The sequence below is a fragment of the Cololabis saira genome, chromosome 3 (genome assembly GCF_033807715.1).
Source record: "Cololabis saira isolate AMF1-May2022 chromosome 3, fColSai1.1, whole genome shotgun sequence".
In the NCBI taxonomy this organism is placed as follows: Eukaryota; Metazoa; Chordata; class Actinopteri; order Beloniformes; family Belonidae; genus Cololabis; species Cololabis saira.
Window position 1 is genome coordinate 10,333,538 of NC_084589.1, and position 15,317 is coordinate 10,348,854.

The following is a 15,317-nucleotide window of genomic DNA, read 5'->3' on the forward strand; positions in this document are numbered from 1 at the left end:
CTGGTCCTAATACTCTTCCGTAGAGTTTCCAGAAGACAGTCCCATTTGTGTTACCACACAACCGATGTTTGCTACAGCACTGAAGTCTAAATGCTATTTCACATTTATTTATTTTCTTCTTCTTTATTCTTTATTTCATTCATTAAAAGAAAAACAAAACAGTTCAAAATAATTACAACAAATCTCTTTCCTTGAATGAAAGGGAACAGAAAGAAGAGTAAGCTTATTTTATCTGTCCCTTTTTCCTAAGAAATCAAATTTAAATTATTGTAATAATAAAAAACTAAACAAATTACAAATTACGCAATTAAAAAAAAACACTTTCCCGTAAACGTAATAAAAAAAACTACAACAAAGTTATAAAATATCACAAAATAGCTGTCGTCAAACACAGATAGTCGTATTCTTTTTCGATTCAAAGGAAAAAAAAATATGAAAATGGTGCTAAAAAGAGAGAGAAAAAAAAGAAAACTCACCTAACTTAACAATTATCATGATATTTCTTCATCAAACTGGCTTTTATTATTCTTTTAAATGTAATGTTTGATTTGCATTCTTTGGGTTCTGTGTCCAGATTGTTCCATAAACTGTTACCTTTTACAGAAACACAACGTTCCATAAATTTTGTCCTGAATTTTGTTTTTTTAAAGATCTCTGTTCCTTTTAAGTTATACTTATTTTCCTCTTTTTTCATTTTTTTTCTGTAGGCCTATATTGATTGGAAATATTTTCTTATTAGCTTCTATTTGTATTTTCATTCCTTCTCACAGCACTAAACCGAGACCATCTGACATCGGCAACACTAAAGCATTTCATTTTTAATAATAATAATCATACATTTCATTTGTTATGTGCCTTTCATGGCACTCAAGGTCGCCGTACAACAATCAAAATACAAAAACACAATTTTTTAACTTGTACTTAATTGATTCAAATCTCATTTGTGAAACAAACTTCACCAGTAAAGTCAAACATGACAATACACATGTAATGACAACCAAAAATCTTTGTGAGTGTGGGGCTGGATTCTGAATGGCTGAAGCTACAATATGGTAGTTTCATATTTCTGTGATGACAAAAGCAAATGTATCACCAATGTCACACTGGATAGACTTTACAACAACATATATAGTCAATTTTCCGCTTATTTCCTTAATGTCCCAGTTTACACATGTGCATTTTAAGTTCATACAATATTGTAATTGGTCTGATCTGTTTTTAGTTTACATCATAACTGAACTAAGACACATTGAAGCGTGTGAAGGTCGAGCCTCGTCTATGACATGAGACGCAGCAGTCTCTCTGGTCTCTCCGGCCTCACTATATACATATATATATATATATATATATATATATATATATATATATATATATATATATATATATTTTATTTATTTATTTTTTTAAGTGTGTAACTTTAAAAAAACAATCGGAATCTTCCTTTGACCCAAAGAATACCTCACCTATCTATTACAAAACAAAGATATGGATTATTCTACAGGCCGCAACTGCCCGATGGTCAACCCTGGAAGCTCCCGAGCCCCGAGATGTCGATGCAGCTCCAGGATGGTTTGTTCCTCCAAGCCTCATTCCCTTTAGCTCTGAGTCATGATCCCACGGACATCCCTGTAACTGATAAATTCTTCTTTTTTGACAGAAAGCTGAAGAAAAGTGGTCAAAGTGAAACAAAGTAGATGACCTTTTTTTAACCGTAAGATGCTGAAACTGTCACGTTTTGCAAAACTGAAAGGAAATGTGAGGTTTGGAGCCGGTGTGATGATGCTAGCCACACACCGGCAAACACACTCAGCTAATCTGTTTCCATAGTAGGGCTGGGGATCGATTCAAATGTCAAGAGTCAATTCGATTCTTATTCTTAAGATTCAGAATCGATTATCAAGATTTGATTCAATCCGATTCGATTCCGATATTGATTTGGGTTAGTGTTATTAAAACTGTTTTTTGAGCTGTTGCATGAATTATATTACTTTCTGCAATTACCAAACTGATCCAGGGCAGCAAACAGACGTATGAAATCAGTTTTATTTTTTCCCACATTCCATCTTTATTTTGTCCATTTCGGTTTTTAATTTTTGAGAATTTGGTTTTTAGCATTTTATGCAAATGTAACCCCAAGACAGTATATAAAGTAATGAAATATAAACAATGCAATTATAACTGAAAATGTTTTCATACCTTTAAACATATTTAATGGCAAAACCATGGCACAAGTTATTCTCGTGTCCAACAAAAAATTCCTTTTTTGGGCATAAACAAAACAATAGAAGTTGTAATGATGAAAAAAAATTGATCTTTAGACATACAAATCGATTTTTAGGAATTAATATGGGAATCGATTTAGAATTGGAAAAATCTATTTTTTTCAACACAGGTCTATTCCATAGAAGGTTTAATTTGCTGTTTCAATCAGAAATGTCTAACATTTGTTGTTAATTAGAAGTGTCATGTCAGAACCGTATCATAACAGTATTCATTTCACTGTTAACATCCGTGTCATGTAAGATTCTGAGCTGTGTATCTGTGATCTCTAGCCCGCATGGAAACACACATGCACTGTGACCATTTCTGCTTTCAAATGATCTGTTTTAATCATTTCACACACAATTTTTCAGTCAATACATCAAGTAGTGCAGACACCACCAATAATGTACTATTAGCTTTGGCTATCAGGAAAAACACATTAGAAAATTGCAATTTCTTTCTAGTTACATTATAAAAGACACCATGTGACACTTGCAGCCTTCAGAAAGGCTCCGATAGACTACGACACGGACAGTAATGAGCTTCAAGTTTTATTTTTTCCGTTCACCCAGAAGGATTAGTTACTGCGCTGCCTCCAGTACAGTTGTGTACAGGTTGTTTGCTTCTGAAGCCTAGAGCTCTCACCGGCGTCTCTGCTCCTCTCCAACAGTTACTTCCAGTCAACACAGTTGCAGTCCAAAGATCTGCAGTCCAAAGAGCGTGATCCTGTGTAAACCCCGTCTGAGGTCGGAGGTTAGCAGCACTCTGCTCAGCGGCTGCCTAGTCTACGTTTGCAGTGCATTGTGGCGAGGTTCGGACAATTAGGGACTCAATTTGACACTTAAATAAAGATACCAGGCGATAACTGACGTCTGTCAGGACAGGGATAGTGCAATTTATTCTCACTCCTCTTTTCCAAACAATCGCAGAAATTAAGTGTTACTCGCTCTCCCTATTCGAGGACTATGATGTAAAACAGGATCATTGATAAACGCTACCCGCCCGTTGCCGTTTGCTAATCGCCTTTCTTCCGAAAAAATGTCTTTCCCTCAGAGACTCTGTCTTTGGTTTCCTGGATTTTCTCTGAGAGCTTGTCCTTAGTCTCTTCCATTTTCTCTGAGAAGCGCTCTTTCGTTTCCTCCATTTTCTCGGAAAACATCTCCTTGGTCACCTCCATCTTTTCCGACAGTTTCTCCTTCGTCTCCTCCATCTTATCCTGCAGGTATTCCTTCACCGGCGGCGGCGTGGACATGTAGCCGTGTTTGCGGAGGTACTGGACGGACAGGGACGTGCCCCCCAGGGTCAGTGCGTATCTAGCAGGGGTTGCAATCTGGAGGGAGAGGAAAAGAAAAACGTGATGACATGGTGAAGTACAGTAATCCCTGGCTATAACGCGGTTCACCTTTCACGTCTCGCTGCTTCACGGATTTGAATTGTGCATCGTGTTCTGCATTCTGATTGGCTAAACAGTCTCTCCGCTAATGACCACGGCCAATGAGCTTCAGCAGCAGCTCAAGAACGGGAGCTAGAGGGCTGCATTGGGATTGGGTCCCGCGGGACCCAACGCAAATCTCACGGGATCGGGCGGTTTGAATTTTGCTGCGGGCGGGAGCGGGCGGACAAAAAAAAAAACACAGCGGGATCGGGATGTAGTCTAGCAACCAGATGGAAATCAATGACGTGGAAAAGAACCTCAAACAAGGTCTTTACAAAACAAAGACAAAGCAAAGCAAGTCAGATATTTGGAGAACCTGCATTTAGTGTCTGTGGAGCATCTTGGAAGAGAAACGAGGGATTGGAACCTCAGTCGGTCAGCAACATTCTCTTCCTCCACAGCAATGTAACGGCAAAGAGATTAATTTGTTAAATTACAGTAATTTGTTTCATTCATTAACATTGTTTATTTTATGTTATTTATTAGTGTTATTTGAGCCACTCACGGCCTACTCTCGTTGCTATAACCTCAATCACATAAGTGATGCGTGTGCAAAAGGCGAGTTTTGCGGGAGCGGATATAAACACTGGGGGAGCGGAGGGGAGCGGACGGGAGTGGAACACACACGTTGCGGGTGCGGGCGGTAATGGTCAGAAATGCAGCGGGAGCGGGAGGGAGCGGGATGAAGAAAACAGAGCAGGGCTCTTATACGAGCCTTTGATGAATCCTTCATTACAGTCTCAGATATAATCCATGGTGTCGGTTTATAAGAATCTTTTTGCCCAGAAGAAAAAAAGAGCAACAACAACGACCCATAACTATGTTCTTCTCTGGAAAAAAACACACCTGCACCGCAGCTTTAGAAGAAAAAGAAGCTACAGAGCGAGTCAGGATGCAGCAGCATCAGAAGAGCAGTGAAATACGCACCAGTCTTTTTCACCAGTATTTTTTTCATAATAATTTTCTCCTGTTCAAATCCCCCCCAAAAAAAGATGAGATATTTTCATAAGCCGGGTCGCGGTGGGGCGGGGCTGATCTCCGCTATTTGAAGCCTTGTATAATAATTGTAAAAAAAAAAAAAAAGAAAAAAGGCTGCTATTTCGTGGATTTCACCTATCATGGGTTCTTTTTGGAATGTAACCCCCGGCAAAAACGAGGGATTACTGTACTATGTAACGTGATGGATCTGCTGCTGGGTCGGCCTCACCGGCAGCAGAACAGCTGGATGATGCAGGAGACGGAGCGGGTGGAGGATTCATGCTGAACAGCAGCAGGATTCGGGTAGGGACTTCTCCTAAATAGTGTTTCACAAATATGACCAGCACTCCCCCTCTGCCACTCCTGCTGTTGCGTTTATTAAATACAAAGCTGAAGTGTGTCATTTTAGCAGTAGTGTAACTGCTGCTAAACTACCATCACCATCATTATTATTGCTGCCAACATTTTTTACAATAATTATCACTTATCATTACCAGTATTGGTTTATAAAAGTATTGTCACTAACATTGTTATCATAACTTTAAATGTTCATATACAAGTTTAAAAAAAGAAGTATGTCCACCTTGAACATGGCGTATGCAGTCAGTGCGTAGGCACTTGTTGAGTCTCTCAAAAGGCCAACGAGTGAATCTGGCAGACCAATCATGTCCAAGAATGGCACTACATTTACTCCTCTGGGGGGAAACAAGACACAACCAACAAGGGAACAACACTTTGAAAAACTGGAGCAAATAAATGCATCATTCAATAACCTGAAATAACATTGTTAACCTTTAAAACACAAACCAAAAAGGAAACAGGTTTTAACCAGCAGTCATTGGTGAACTAGAGCTGCAATTGTACATTAAAATATGTAGAGATGCACCGATCAGGATTTTGAGAGCCGATCTCCAAAATCAGTATCTGCCGATCCCGATGTTGCTGATCACTGATCACAGCGTGAAATCCATAAATTCATCAGTATTGTTGTCTCATGTACACAACACTGACATTGTATTATTAGGTATAAAAATTAGGAGATGAGCAAGTATCATGAATTGACTGTTTTATTGCAGGCTGAGGCAATGTGCAATATTTCACATAAGAGACGATTTAGAGTCATATAGCTTATTAACTTAAGCTTTCCTGTGGTAATAAATGTGTGTACAACACAATATGTGCACCAACACAGACAACAGACATGTCACTCTCTTAGAGTTGATACAAGTTGTAAACTATAAACCTTAGTTTTCCTGTGGAAAAATGAATAAATCTTAAAATAAAAAAATGTATTATGAATTATTATTGCTTGCTAAAGCTTTAGCAATAGCATCCACTGTGTGTGAGGAAACTCTAGTAGTGAAGCAAAACTCTTCGCACTAGAACTCCAACTGTCACTCATGAAGCGACTGACACGACTGTCGTCCTGCGTGAGGGTTAGTGTTGGATGTAACTGTATATAGTTTGGTAAAACTCGGGATTGCATCAGTGAAATAATTACAACGCAGCAGCGCGTACCATGGATCTAAGCTGCTAACGACGCGTTTAAACCTGATGTCTTCCACAATGACAAGCGGCTGATGATCAAGGCGTATGAATCCATTATCTTACGATGTAGTTCTTTGTTTTTCTTGCTGTTGCTGTTGTCGTTTATAGGTCTCCGTTACAGGTGAGTTAGCAGCGTTGCTGAACGCTCCTGATCTTTATATAAGAAACTTTCAAATGTCTTATCAGCTTTGTTGTGTTGAAATTCTTTTGTAACATTCATTCTCAGGGTGTCTCCTTTGCACAAACTGCAAATGTGCTGTCCTTTTCGGACATTGTAAAACTCCCATACCGGCGACGCTGGCCACGCCCCCCTTGGGAGTAGGCCTGTGTTGAAAAAAATAAATAAATAAATACATTTTCCGATTCTAAATCTATTCTCATATTAATTCCTAAATATCGTTTCGGATGTCTAAATATCGATTATTTTTCATCATTAGATGTTCGCCCGGTGAACTTTAATCCCAGTAGTCACGTCCTTTAATTCACACATGCGTGTGGTGTGAAACTATCAAACAATTAACACATGGTGCCGAAGAGTAGCTACAGCGTTAACAAAGAGCTGGTTTTTAAAACTCCTGAACTAGATGAACTTTTCTTTAAATAAAATTCTGGATATTTCAGCTTACATTTAAAAATGTTATATTAGTTCAATGAATTTCATATTATCTATATCTACTATAGCTTGTTTGGTTTCTCTGTTATTGGACACAGTTTGTCATGACACACCTGAAAAATGCCTGGTGCTTCATGGCCAGCTGTGTGTCTGGTGACAGAATAAATTAGACAAGCTAAAATGATTTGTTTACTGCATGAGCTGTGCAATTTGTTTCTTTTTTTGCACTTTACATGGATATTTATTTCTTAGTTATTTCACAATAATTATTGTGAAATTATTATTTCACACTCATATTCACAGCTCAAAAACCATTTTTAATAACCCTAACACAAATCAATATCAAATCGAATCAAATGGTGATAATTGATTCTGAATCTTAAGAATCGAATCGATTCTTGACATTTGAATGGATCCCCAGCCCTACTTGGGAGACCTGGGTCTGAGATGTTGGAACGCAGCACGGGGGGCGGGTTGTTGTTGTTGTAAACGTCATCAGATCAGCCTGATTTGGACTATTATTTTGAGAACGCTGATCAAAACCAATAGGTGCATTATCGGCCGATACCGATCAGTTGCCGATCGATCGGTGCATCTCTAAAAACATCATTAAGGACTCTTGACAAGACTAAATAAATGACTTTAGATACACATTAGTCTGGTCTCCGATGCGGCGCCACGACTCACTTCATAGCAGCGTAATAGAAGGTTCCAAACCACACCGACGACGTGAGGAGGTGCACCGGGATCATCACCTTCCCGTACTGTTTGAAAGTCCTCTTGAACCTCTGGATCAGGCTGATGGACTTGTCCTGCAGAGGGTCCAGCTCTACGGGCTCAGCCTCCTCTTTCTTGACATCTGCAGGTGGGGGGGTGGGCTGGGGATCCTCCTGCGGCGGCTGGTGCTTGGGCTGATGTGCTGCTCTGCTGGAGGCCGATGTCAGGAGCCACCGCTGACCCGCGGGCCTGGGCGGCGGCAGGCGGAGTCTGCAGCAGCTGAGCGCCGCTGGATACGCAGGGACGGCGGCGTCTGCCGCCAGAGAGCGCGCCGCTGCCGTCCACCGCAGCGTCCCAGGACTTAGGACGCGCTGCATTATCATCCTCTTCTTCTCCTATTCCTCCTCCTTCCTGCTGGGCCGATGTTCAACCACAGACTGTACAGGCAAAGAAAGAAAAAAAATTAAGTTGTTTCAATAGTTCTTATTTTAATTTCAACTAATCTGCTGATTTGTTTGTTATGTTTGTTTTATTTAGGGTCAGCATTAGCAACAGAATTAACTATTCTTCCTGGGGTCAGATATAAACACAACACACAAATTAACACTTAATACATAACAGACATACATTATACATGATAAACAAAACAATAATAGACACAACTCCCTTAGTCACAAACAACACAGAGGAACTAAATCACCATCATTCTCAGACATAAATACATAGAAATGAAGTCAAATAAAACACCTTCATAAACAATACCTGCCAGAAATGATCTTATCTTAGAATTCTTGACCACTTTTCACCTTTATTCTGATAGGGTTTACACTACCTGTAATTCTATTCAAACTTTATTCTATTCCTTTCAAAATGTCAAATCATAATTACATTTTAAAAGATATTGTTTCAACTGAGTCTTAAAACAATCTTTGCTACCTACATGAGAAATATGAACTGGTATAGAGTTCCAGCCAACCATGGCTCTGTAAAAAAAAGTTCCCTGTATCTAATTTAATTTTCATTATTATCAAAGCAGTGAAATCGAAGATGACAAGTTGAGGCACAAGTCCACTATCTGAAGCAGTGACCTTCACCACTGCTGTGTCCCTACCAACAACTGAAAACCATCAAACTAATTATTTCTATGTAAATATTCAATTAGTTGATTTACAAAGAACCTTAGCAATAAAAATACGTTTGGATACAGGTTTTTAATAAGTAAGCACTCTTGGATCAAGACTAGTTTTTTTATTTCCTAAGCAGTGGTTTGATTACAGCAACCAGTGCCACATCAATGTCAATAAAGATTGATTAAATCCAAATAGAAGTTTTAATTAAGGTAAAAACAGGCCGACAGTTCAGACAAAGCTGTCATTACTGCCAGCTCAGACAGCTCAGCAGGAGGAGACAGTCCAGACCAAATCAGCCTCCACAGCTCAACACTTCAACGTCCATTTCAGTCATATTAGATTTAAATTTTGTGAAAACTAAGATAATTAATTTGACCAAGTTACCAAACAGTCATAATTCCTATGTAATCCAGTTGTGACGGTATCCACGAGTGGCTTCATCGTTTCAGTGATGTGAATGTTTTATAAAGTACTGGAAACTATTCACGTAAGTGACAGGAGTTAATCTGTGGAATAGCTTAGATACAGAAATGAAAATGTGGAGCAGGTTATTACAATTCAAAAGCGCCTATAAATACAAAATGATTAATACATATAAAACAAAGGTTTAATACACAGGCATGGACCTATGGACATGTGTATGTATGTATGTATGTATATATATATATATATATATATATATATATATATATATATATATTTATTTATTAGGGGTGTAACGGTATTTGTATTCGTCCCGTCCCGTCACGGTACGGGCGTCACGGTTCGGTACACGCAGTCATACGGCGAATACGTCTGACTGAGTTAAAAAAAAAAAAAAATCAATCATCGTTTTTTTTTCCCTTATAAATATCAACAGTCACGTTCCATTACAGACCTAAATGTGTGCTAGTCTGTGCATATCAATAAATATATGTGCAATTCATATATCATCATAAATTGTAGGCTATAATAACGATAAAATGTTCTCTGTGTGTGTGTGTGTGTGTGTGTGTGTGTGTGTGTGTGTGTGTGTGTGTTCTTCTGAACAAGTTTGTGACTTTACTCTGCTTTCTGCAGCATAGGCCTATAGGCTTGGCTCAATAAAAGTGAGAATAAATGTAGTTTGATGGGTAGGATGATGTTGTTGAACGTTAAAATGACTATCATAAGGCCCATGGAGAATGCTCCGCCCCCAGACGGCTCTGCCCATATGCAGCAGTAGAGGAGCCCGGGTTCAAGTATTTATTAAAAGTGCTCGAGCCTCGTTACAATGTCCCATCCCGCGCTCACATAAACCAGTCCGTGGTAAAATTAAAGACACTAATGCACAAGTTAAATGTTTTATTCTATTTATTTTACACTTTAATAAGAGATGCTTTTTAGTTTTGTAGCCAATTGAACAAACTTTAACTTTCAAATGCTATGATCAAAATAAAGGAAGAAAAAACTCGTCTTTTACATTTGGGACTTTTTGTATTTTTTTCCGTTGTACCGAACCCGTACCGAACCCCTAAACCGAGGTACGTACCGAACCGTGACTTGTGTGTACCGTTACACCCCTAATATATATACATACATATATGTGTGTGTGTGTATGTATGTATATATATATTATTGCTTATATAAATACTGTATGGAATGATATTTATTAATGACATTGCACTAGTTTATAAAAGCTGACTTTTTCTTGTGAAAAGGGTAGGTGTCATAAGCTTAGGTTTCAGTCTAATCCTTTTGGTCCTTGGTTTTATATATATATATATATATATATATATATATATATAAATATCAAAAAAAATATTTTTTGTAAAACACTTACTTTGTACTTTGACTAAAAACTAAACTAAGTGAGCTGAACGAATTAGTTAAGTGATCCAAATTTTCTTCACCGATGTTACATATTTAATTTAGTATAAAGAGGACTAACAACCATTGTTAAAGAAAAATGGAGCAAAGTTTGCTGATTAAAACTTCGAGCGGAAAATGTACTGCACCCAAATCGGAAATACTAACAGTGACCTTCAAAATAAAAGCCCCAAACGTTTGGGTCTGTTAAAACTAAAGCAGCAGCTATACGTTAGTCGTCTTAATTTACACATCTCAACCGGAAGTGTAGTGTCCGGTCCCCACGCCTCCTCGCTGCCCTGCCAGGCTGCTTGACTTTGGGCTGATATGTGTGGAGGACAAGGAGGAGACTTTTAATTCTCATGCACGGGACAAAAAACATGTGGTCATACCGTCTCCCACAGCAAGCCTCCGTTAAAGACCAACCTGCCGAGATATTTACATTAAACAAGGCCTTTGAGCAGCTGCCAACTTCAGCTTTCTGACACCTGCCGTCAGCCAGTTAGCTGGTAGCCACACACACACTGCTAACTTTGGCAGGCAGTACATTAAACCATTATGACCTGAGAACAAGACACAAAAATAGCAAATAGCAACGCGACACTTACACTGGGGAGTTGTTTGTTGAGGTCAGGATTACGCAGCACTTCTCAGTCTTGGAGGCCCGGACTGAGTGGAGTTAGTGCTGCAGCAGCGCGGAGACGGCGTGTAACCCCGCCGCAAAGACACCTGGGAAATGGAGTCCACGTGACTCACTCCACGCAGAGACGCGACGGTCAAGAAACTCATATCCCATGGTGCCTAGCGCCAAGGTGGTGGTAGTGGGTGGGGGCGGGGTGGAGAGGATTGTTTTTACACTCACTACATCAATACATCAATATGACATCCAGAGGTGAAAAAAGTAACAAAGTAAAAGTAGAAATATCGTAACTGAAAAAGACTCTGGTAAAAGTTAAAGTCACCCATAACAAAATTACTTGAGTAAAAGTCTTAAAGTAGCTCACATTAAATGTACTTAAGTATCAAAAGTATCTTGTGAAAAAATATACTCAAGTATCAAAAATAAAAGTATTTTATAGTACGCATGAAAAGAAGCAACACAACCAAAAATTATCCTTCCCTTGTTTTTTTTTTATTTGACTTTCAGGTGAATGAAATGTGGTATAGAATACAACATTATATTTCTTGCAAAATATAATTCTTCGATTATTTTAATTTGTAACGAGTATATTTTTTAACTTTTAAATGTAGTGAAGTAAAAGTAAAAGTTCTGATTAAAAAAAAATGCAAGTAAAGTACAAATCCTCGAAAAAACTACTTAAGTAGTGTAACGGAGAACATCTACTTCGTTACTATACACCTCTGATGACATAAAAACTATATAACACGCAACAACACATCAGCTAATATTGTGTGAAAAACCGTTTGAAATAATTTATCGCAATTAAATTATATGGTTCATACCAGCACAAAAGAAATCAACACGTAAGTTTTTTTTATTTATTTTTTATTTGATTTTAATTTTTTTACATAAAGACAACAATTAAAAGAGAAGATAAGAAAACAAAACAAAGCAAGCAAAAAAAGAAAAAAAATGCCATACTTTAACACTTAATATCTTGATTTACATGTGCAAAAAGGAGTAGGAAGAAGTATAAACCTATTTAATCGTACCCCCATTCACTAATCCTTTATTAACACGTATTTATATTAACTATACTATATTTATACTCACACACTGTACTCACACACTTACCTATACATACATACATACACACACATAGTTGAGTATTTCTATATATTTGTACACACGCCAATATAAATATTTATATAAATATACTTAGTTACACCATACTATCTCTATATTAACTCCATCTGCTCTATATATCTACATACACACATACTGTATATCTACATATACATACTGATATACCCATACATACATATACAGTATACATACACATGCATACATACACATACACAAGGTAATAGTATGGCTGTCATGTAATGTAGATAGTGTTTTTTTTCCCTTTTTAACAAAACACAACTCTGTCCAAAACCACACAAAGCTGAAGTTTGGACAGAGTGGTAAATATAAAGTTTACCACTAGAATGCGCTGCGTCCCCACCACTGAAGTGGATATGACCCTCACACAAAGTAGGCAAAGGGACTACTCTAAACTAACCTCACCTAAGAACCTTTACGTACAATTAAAGTGGAGATGGTCTAGTTTCTGTGGTTTGCAAAATGGGAAGAGGTGTGTCACTAGTGAGAAGAATTTCTACATTTTTATCTCTAGATGTTAGGAGACAGGTTTTGAATGCTTTGGTTTTGTCGCAACTGGATTATAATTTTGTAGTTTGGTCAAATACTTCAGTTAAGAATGTGAAGAAATTACAAGTGGCACAAAATAAAGCTGCACGTTGTGCTCTATTGTGTCCTTATAGGTCTAATGTGTCCAGCATGCATAAGAATCTAGACTGGTTTATTTTAATTTAATATAATTTTATCACCATGGTTACAGTACAAGAATCACATCACAAAGGAGGTTCATACCAAGGGTGAGAACAGGTTTGATACAGAGAACTGTTTTACAGAGCCATGGTTGGCTGGAACTCTATACCAGTTCATATTTCTCATGTAGGTAGCAAAGATTGGTTTAAGACTCAGTTGAAACAATATCTTTTAAAATGTAATGAATCATGATTTGACATTTGGAAGGAATAGAATGAAGTTTTAATAGAATTACAGGTAGTGTAAACCCTTTCACAATAAAGGTGAAAAGTGGTCAAAAATTCTAAGATAAGGTCATTTCAGGCAGGTATTGTTTATGAAGGTGTTTTATTTGATTTAATTTCTATGTATTTATGTCTGAGAATTCGGTGTCCCTGAAGTGTTGCAGGTTGCAGGACATTTATGTGATTATGCACCTGAGATTGAGCTCCATAAATCATTAGCTCTTTTATGATTTGTGACGACCGGTTAATCCAGCCAAACGATAAATCACATCAATCTCATTTCACAGATCGGAGTCACCTTCCCCTCAAGACCCTGAAGAAGACTGAAGAGGGTGCAAGTGATTGACAGACACTTAACTTGTTCTATAAATGTCACTGACTGCTGGAAATCCACCATATAATTTCAATATATGTTCAGTTTCAAATATATGTTTTGATATAGATATACTTTATATAACAGAAGTCGAACATCAGATGAAATATCAGCCCACAGCAGCAGAAAAATAATAACTTTTAGAAACAGACAGATAAAAAAACAGTAAAGCCACATCACTGCAGACTTCATTCTACGGAAGAGTATTAGGGCCATGCAGGAGAAAAAATATTTGAGAGGGGAAGATTTCTTTTTATTGTGCACTTCGAGAAAAAAGTCGAAATGTCAAGATTAATGTTGAAATACAATTTCAAGAATAAAGTTGATATTTCGGGAATAAAGTTGAAATTTCGCCCTTTTTCTCAACATTTCAACTTTATTCACGAAATTTTGACTTTTTCCTCAACATTTTGACTTTTTTCTCGAAATGCATAATGAAAAAAAAATCTTCCTCCTCTAAAATATTATTTTTATTTTTCTCCTGCCTGGCCCTAATACTCTTCCATACCTTTCAGATTTCATAGCTCTCAATTTAAAATTTCCTTTGGAGATCAAAAAATATTTTGAATTGGATTTTATCAACCACATCAAGCGGGGCCTTTGCTCCTTAATTAAACAGTAATAGTATTTTATAACATATAATCAACCCTGTTCTGAAATATTTTACAATCCAGTTAGCAAAATAATTGATGGGACCTGCAGTATGGCATGCAGCTAATAATACAATACAACAAACAATACTATTATTATTTCAAACCGGAAATAGGGACAGTTGCATCGTTTTGAAAATGCTTCTTCTTTCATTGAAGAAAGCTAATCTTCAGATGTACGAAGATGCAAATAGTGGAAAGGTGAGTTTTGGTCAAAAATAATAACTTTCATTGATTAGAAGAAAAAAAGTTATTGAATTGAATTGAAATTGTATTTCGAACATGAAACAGAAGTGAATATAAAACAAAACAATAATAATCAATAATAAATAAATGTAAATAAGAAAACAAAATAAACAAAAATATAAATAAAAACATCCATCATAATTAACATGCTTGAAAAATGAGTAGGAAGAAGTAAAAACATTAATCCTACCCCCTAAACTCAATTTCATTATAATCAAATTAATTTAATTTCTATACAAAAAACAAAAGATATCTATATATGTCTATATATGTCTATATAGACATATATAACACATACACACACATATACATATATATATGTATATACAGTGGGGAGAACAAGTATTTGATACACTGCCGATTTTGCAGGTTTTCCCACTTGAAAAGCATGTAGAAGTCTGTCATTTTTATCATAGGTACTCTTCAACTGTGAGTGATGGAATCTAAAAAAAAAAATCCAGAAAATCACATTGTATGATTTTTAAGTAATTAATTTGCATTTTATTGCATGACATGAGTATTTGATACATCAGAAAAACAGAACTTAATATTTGGTACAGAAACCTTTGTTTGCAATTCCAGAGCTCAGACGTTTCCTGTAGTTCTTGACCAGGTTTGCACACACTGCAGCAGGGATTTTGGCCCTTTCCTCCATACAGATCTTCTCCAGATCCTTCAGGTTTCGGGGCTGTCGCTGGGCAATACGGACTTTCAGCTCCCTCCAAAGATTTTCTATTGGGTTCAGGTCTGGAGACTGGCTAGGCCACTCCAGGACCTTGAAATGCTTCTTACGGAGCCA

At 37.2% G+C, this 15,317-nt stretch overlaps 1 protein-coding gene across 1 annotated transcript; it reads right to left on the bottom strand.

Moving 5' to 3' along the window:
• Positions 1 to 2,095: 2,095 nt before the first annotated feature.
• Positions 2,096 to 11,236, bottom strand: fam210ab (family with sequence similarity 210 member Ab). Its single transcript, XM_061715995.1, has 4 exons — positions 11,119 to 11,236; positions 7,524 to 7,990; positions 5,259 to 5,370; positions 2,096 to 3,592 (listed from the first exon to the last, which is right to left on the bottom strand). The coding sequence occupies exons 2-4, from the start codon at positions 7,934 to 7,936 to the stop codon at positions 3,278 to 3,280; spliced, it is 840 nt and encodes a 279-aa protein (XP_061571979.1). The 5' UTR covers positions 7,937 to 7,990; positions 11,119 to 11,236; the 3' UTR covers positions 2,096 to 3,277.
• Positions 11,237 to 15,317: the final 4,081 nt, after the last annotated feature.

Coding starts and splice junctions, on each gene's coding strand:
- fam210ab (XM_061715995.1), bottom strand. CDS start 7,936: ATGATAATGCAGCGCGTCCTAAGTCCTGGGACGCTGCGGTGGACGGCA. Junction 5,371..7,523: donor TTCTATTACGCTGCTATGAA/GTGAGTCGTGGC, acceptor GTTTCCCCCCAG/AGGAGTAAATGTAGTGCCAT. Junction 3,593..5,258: donor CTGCATACGCCATGTTCAAG/GTGGACATACTT, acceptor CTCTCCCTCCAG/ATTGCAACCCCTGCTAGATA.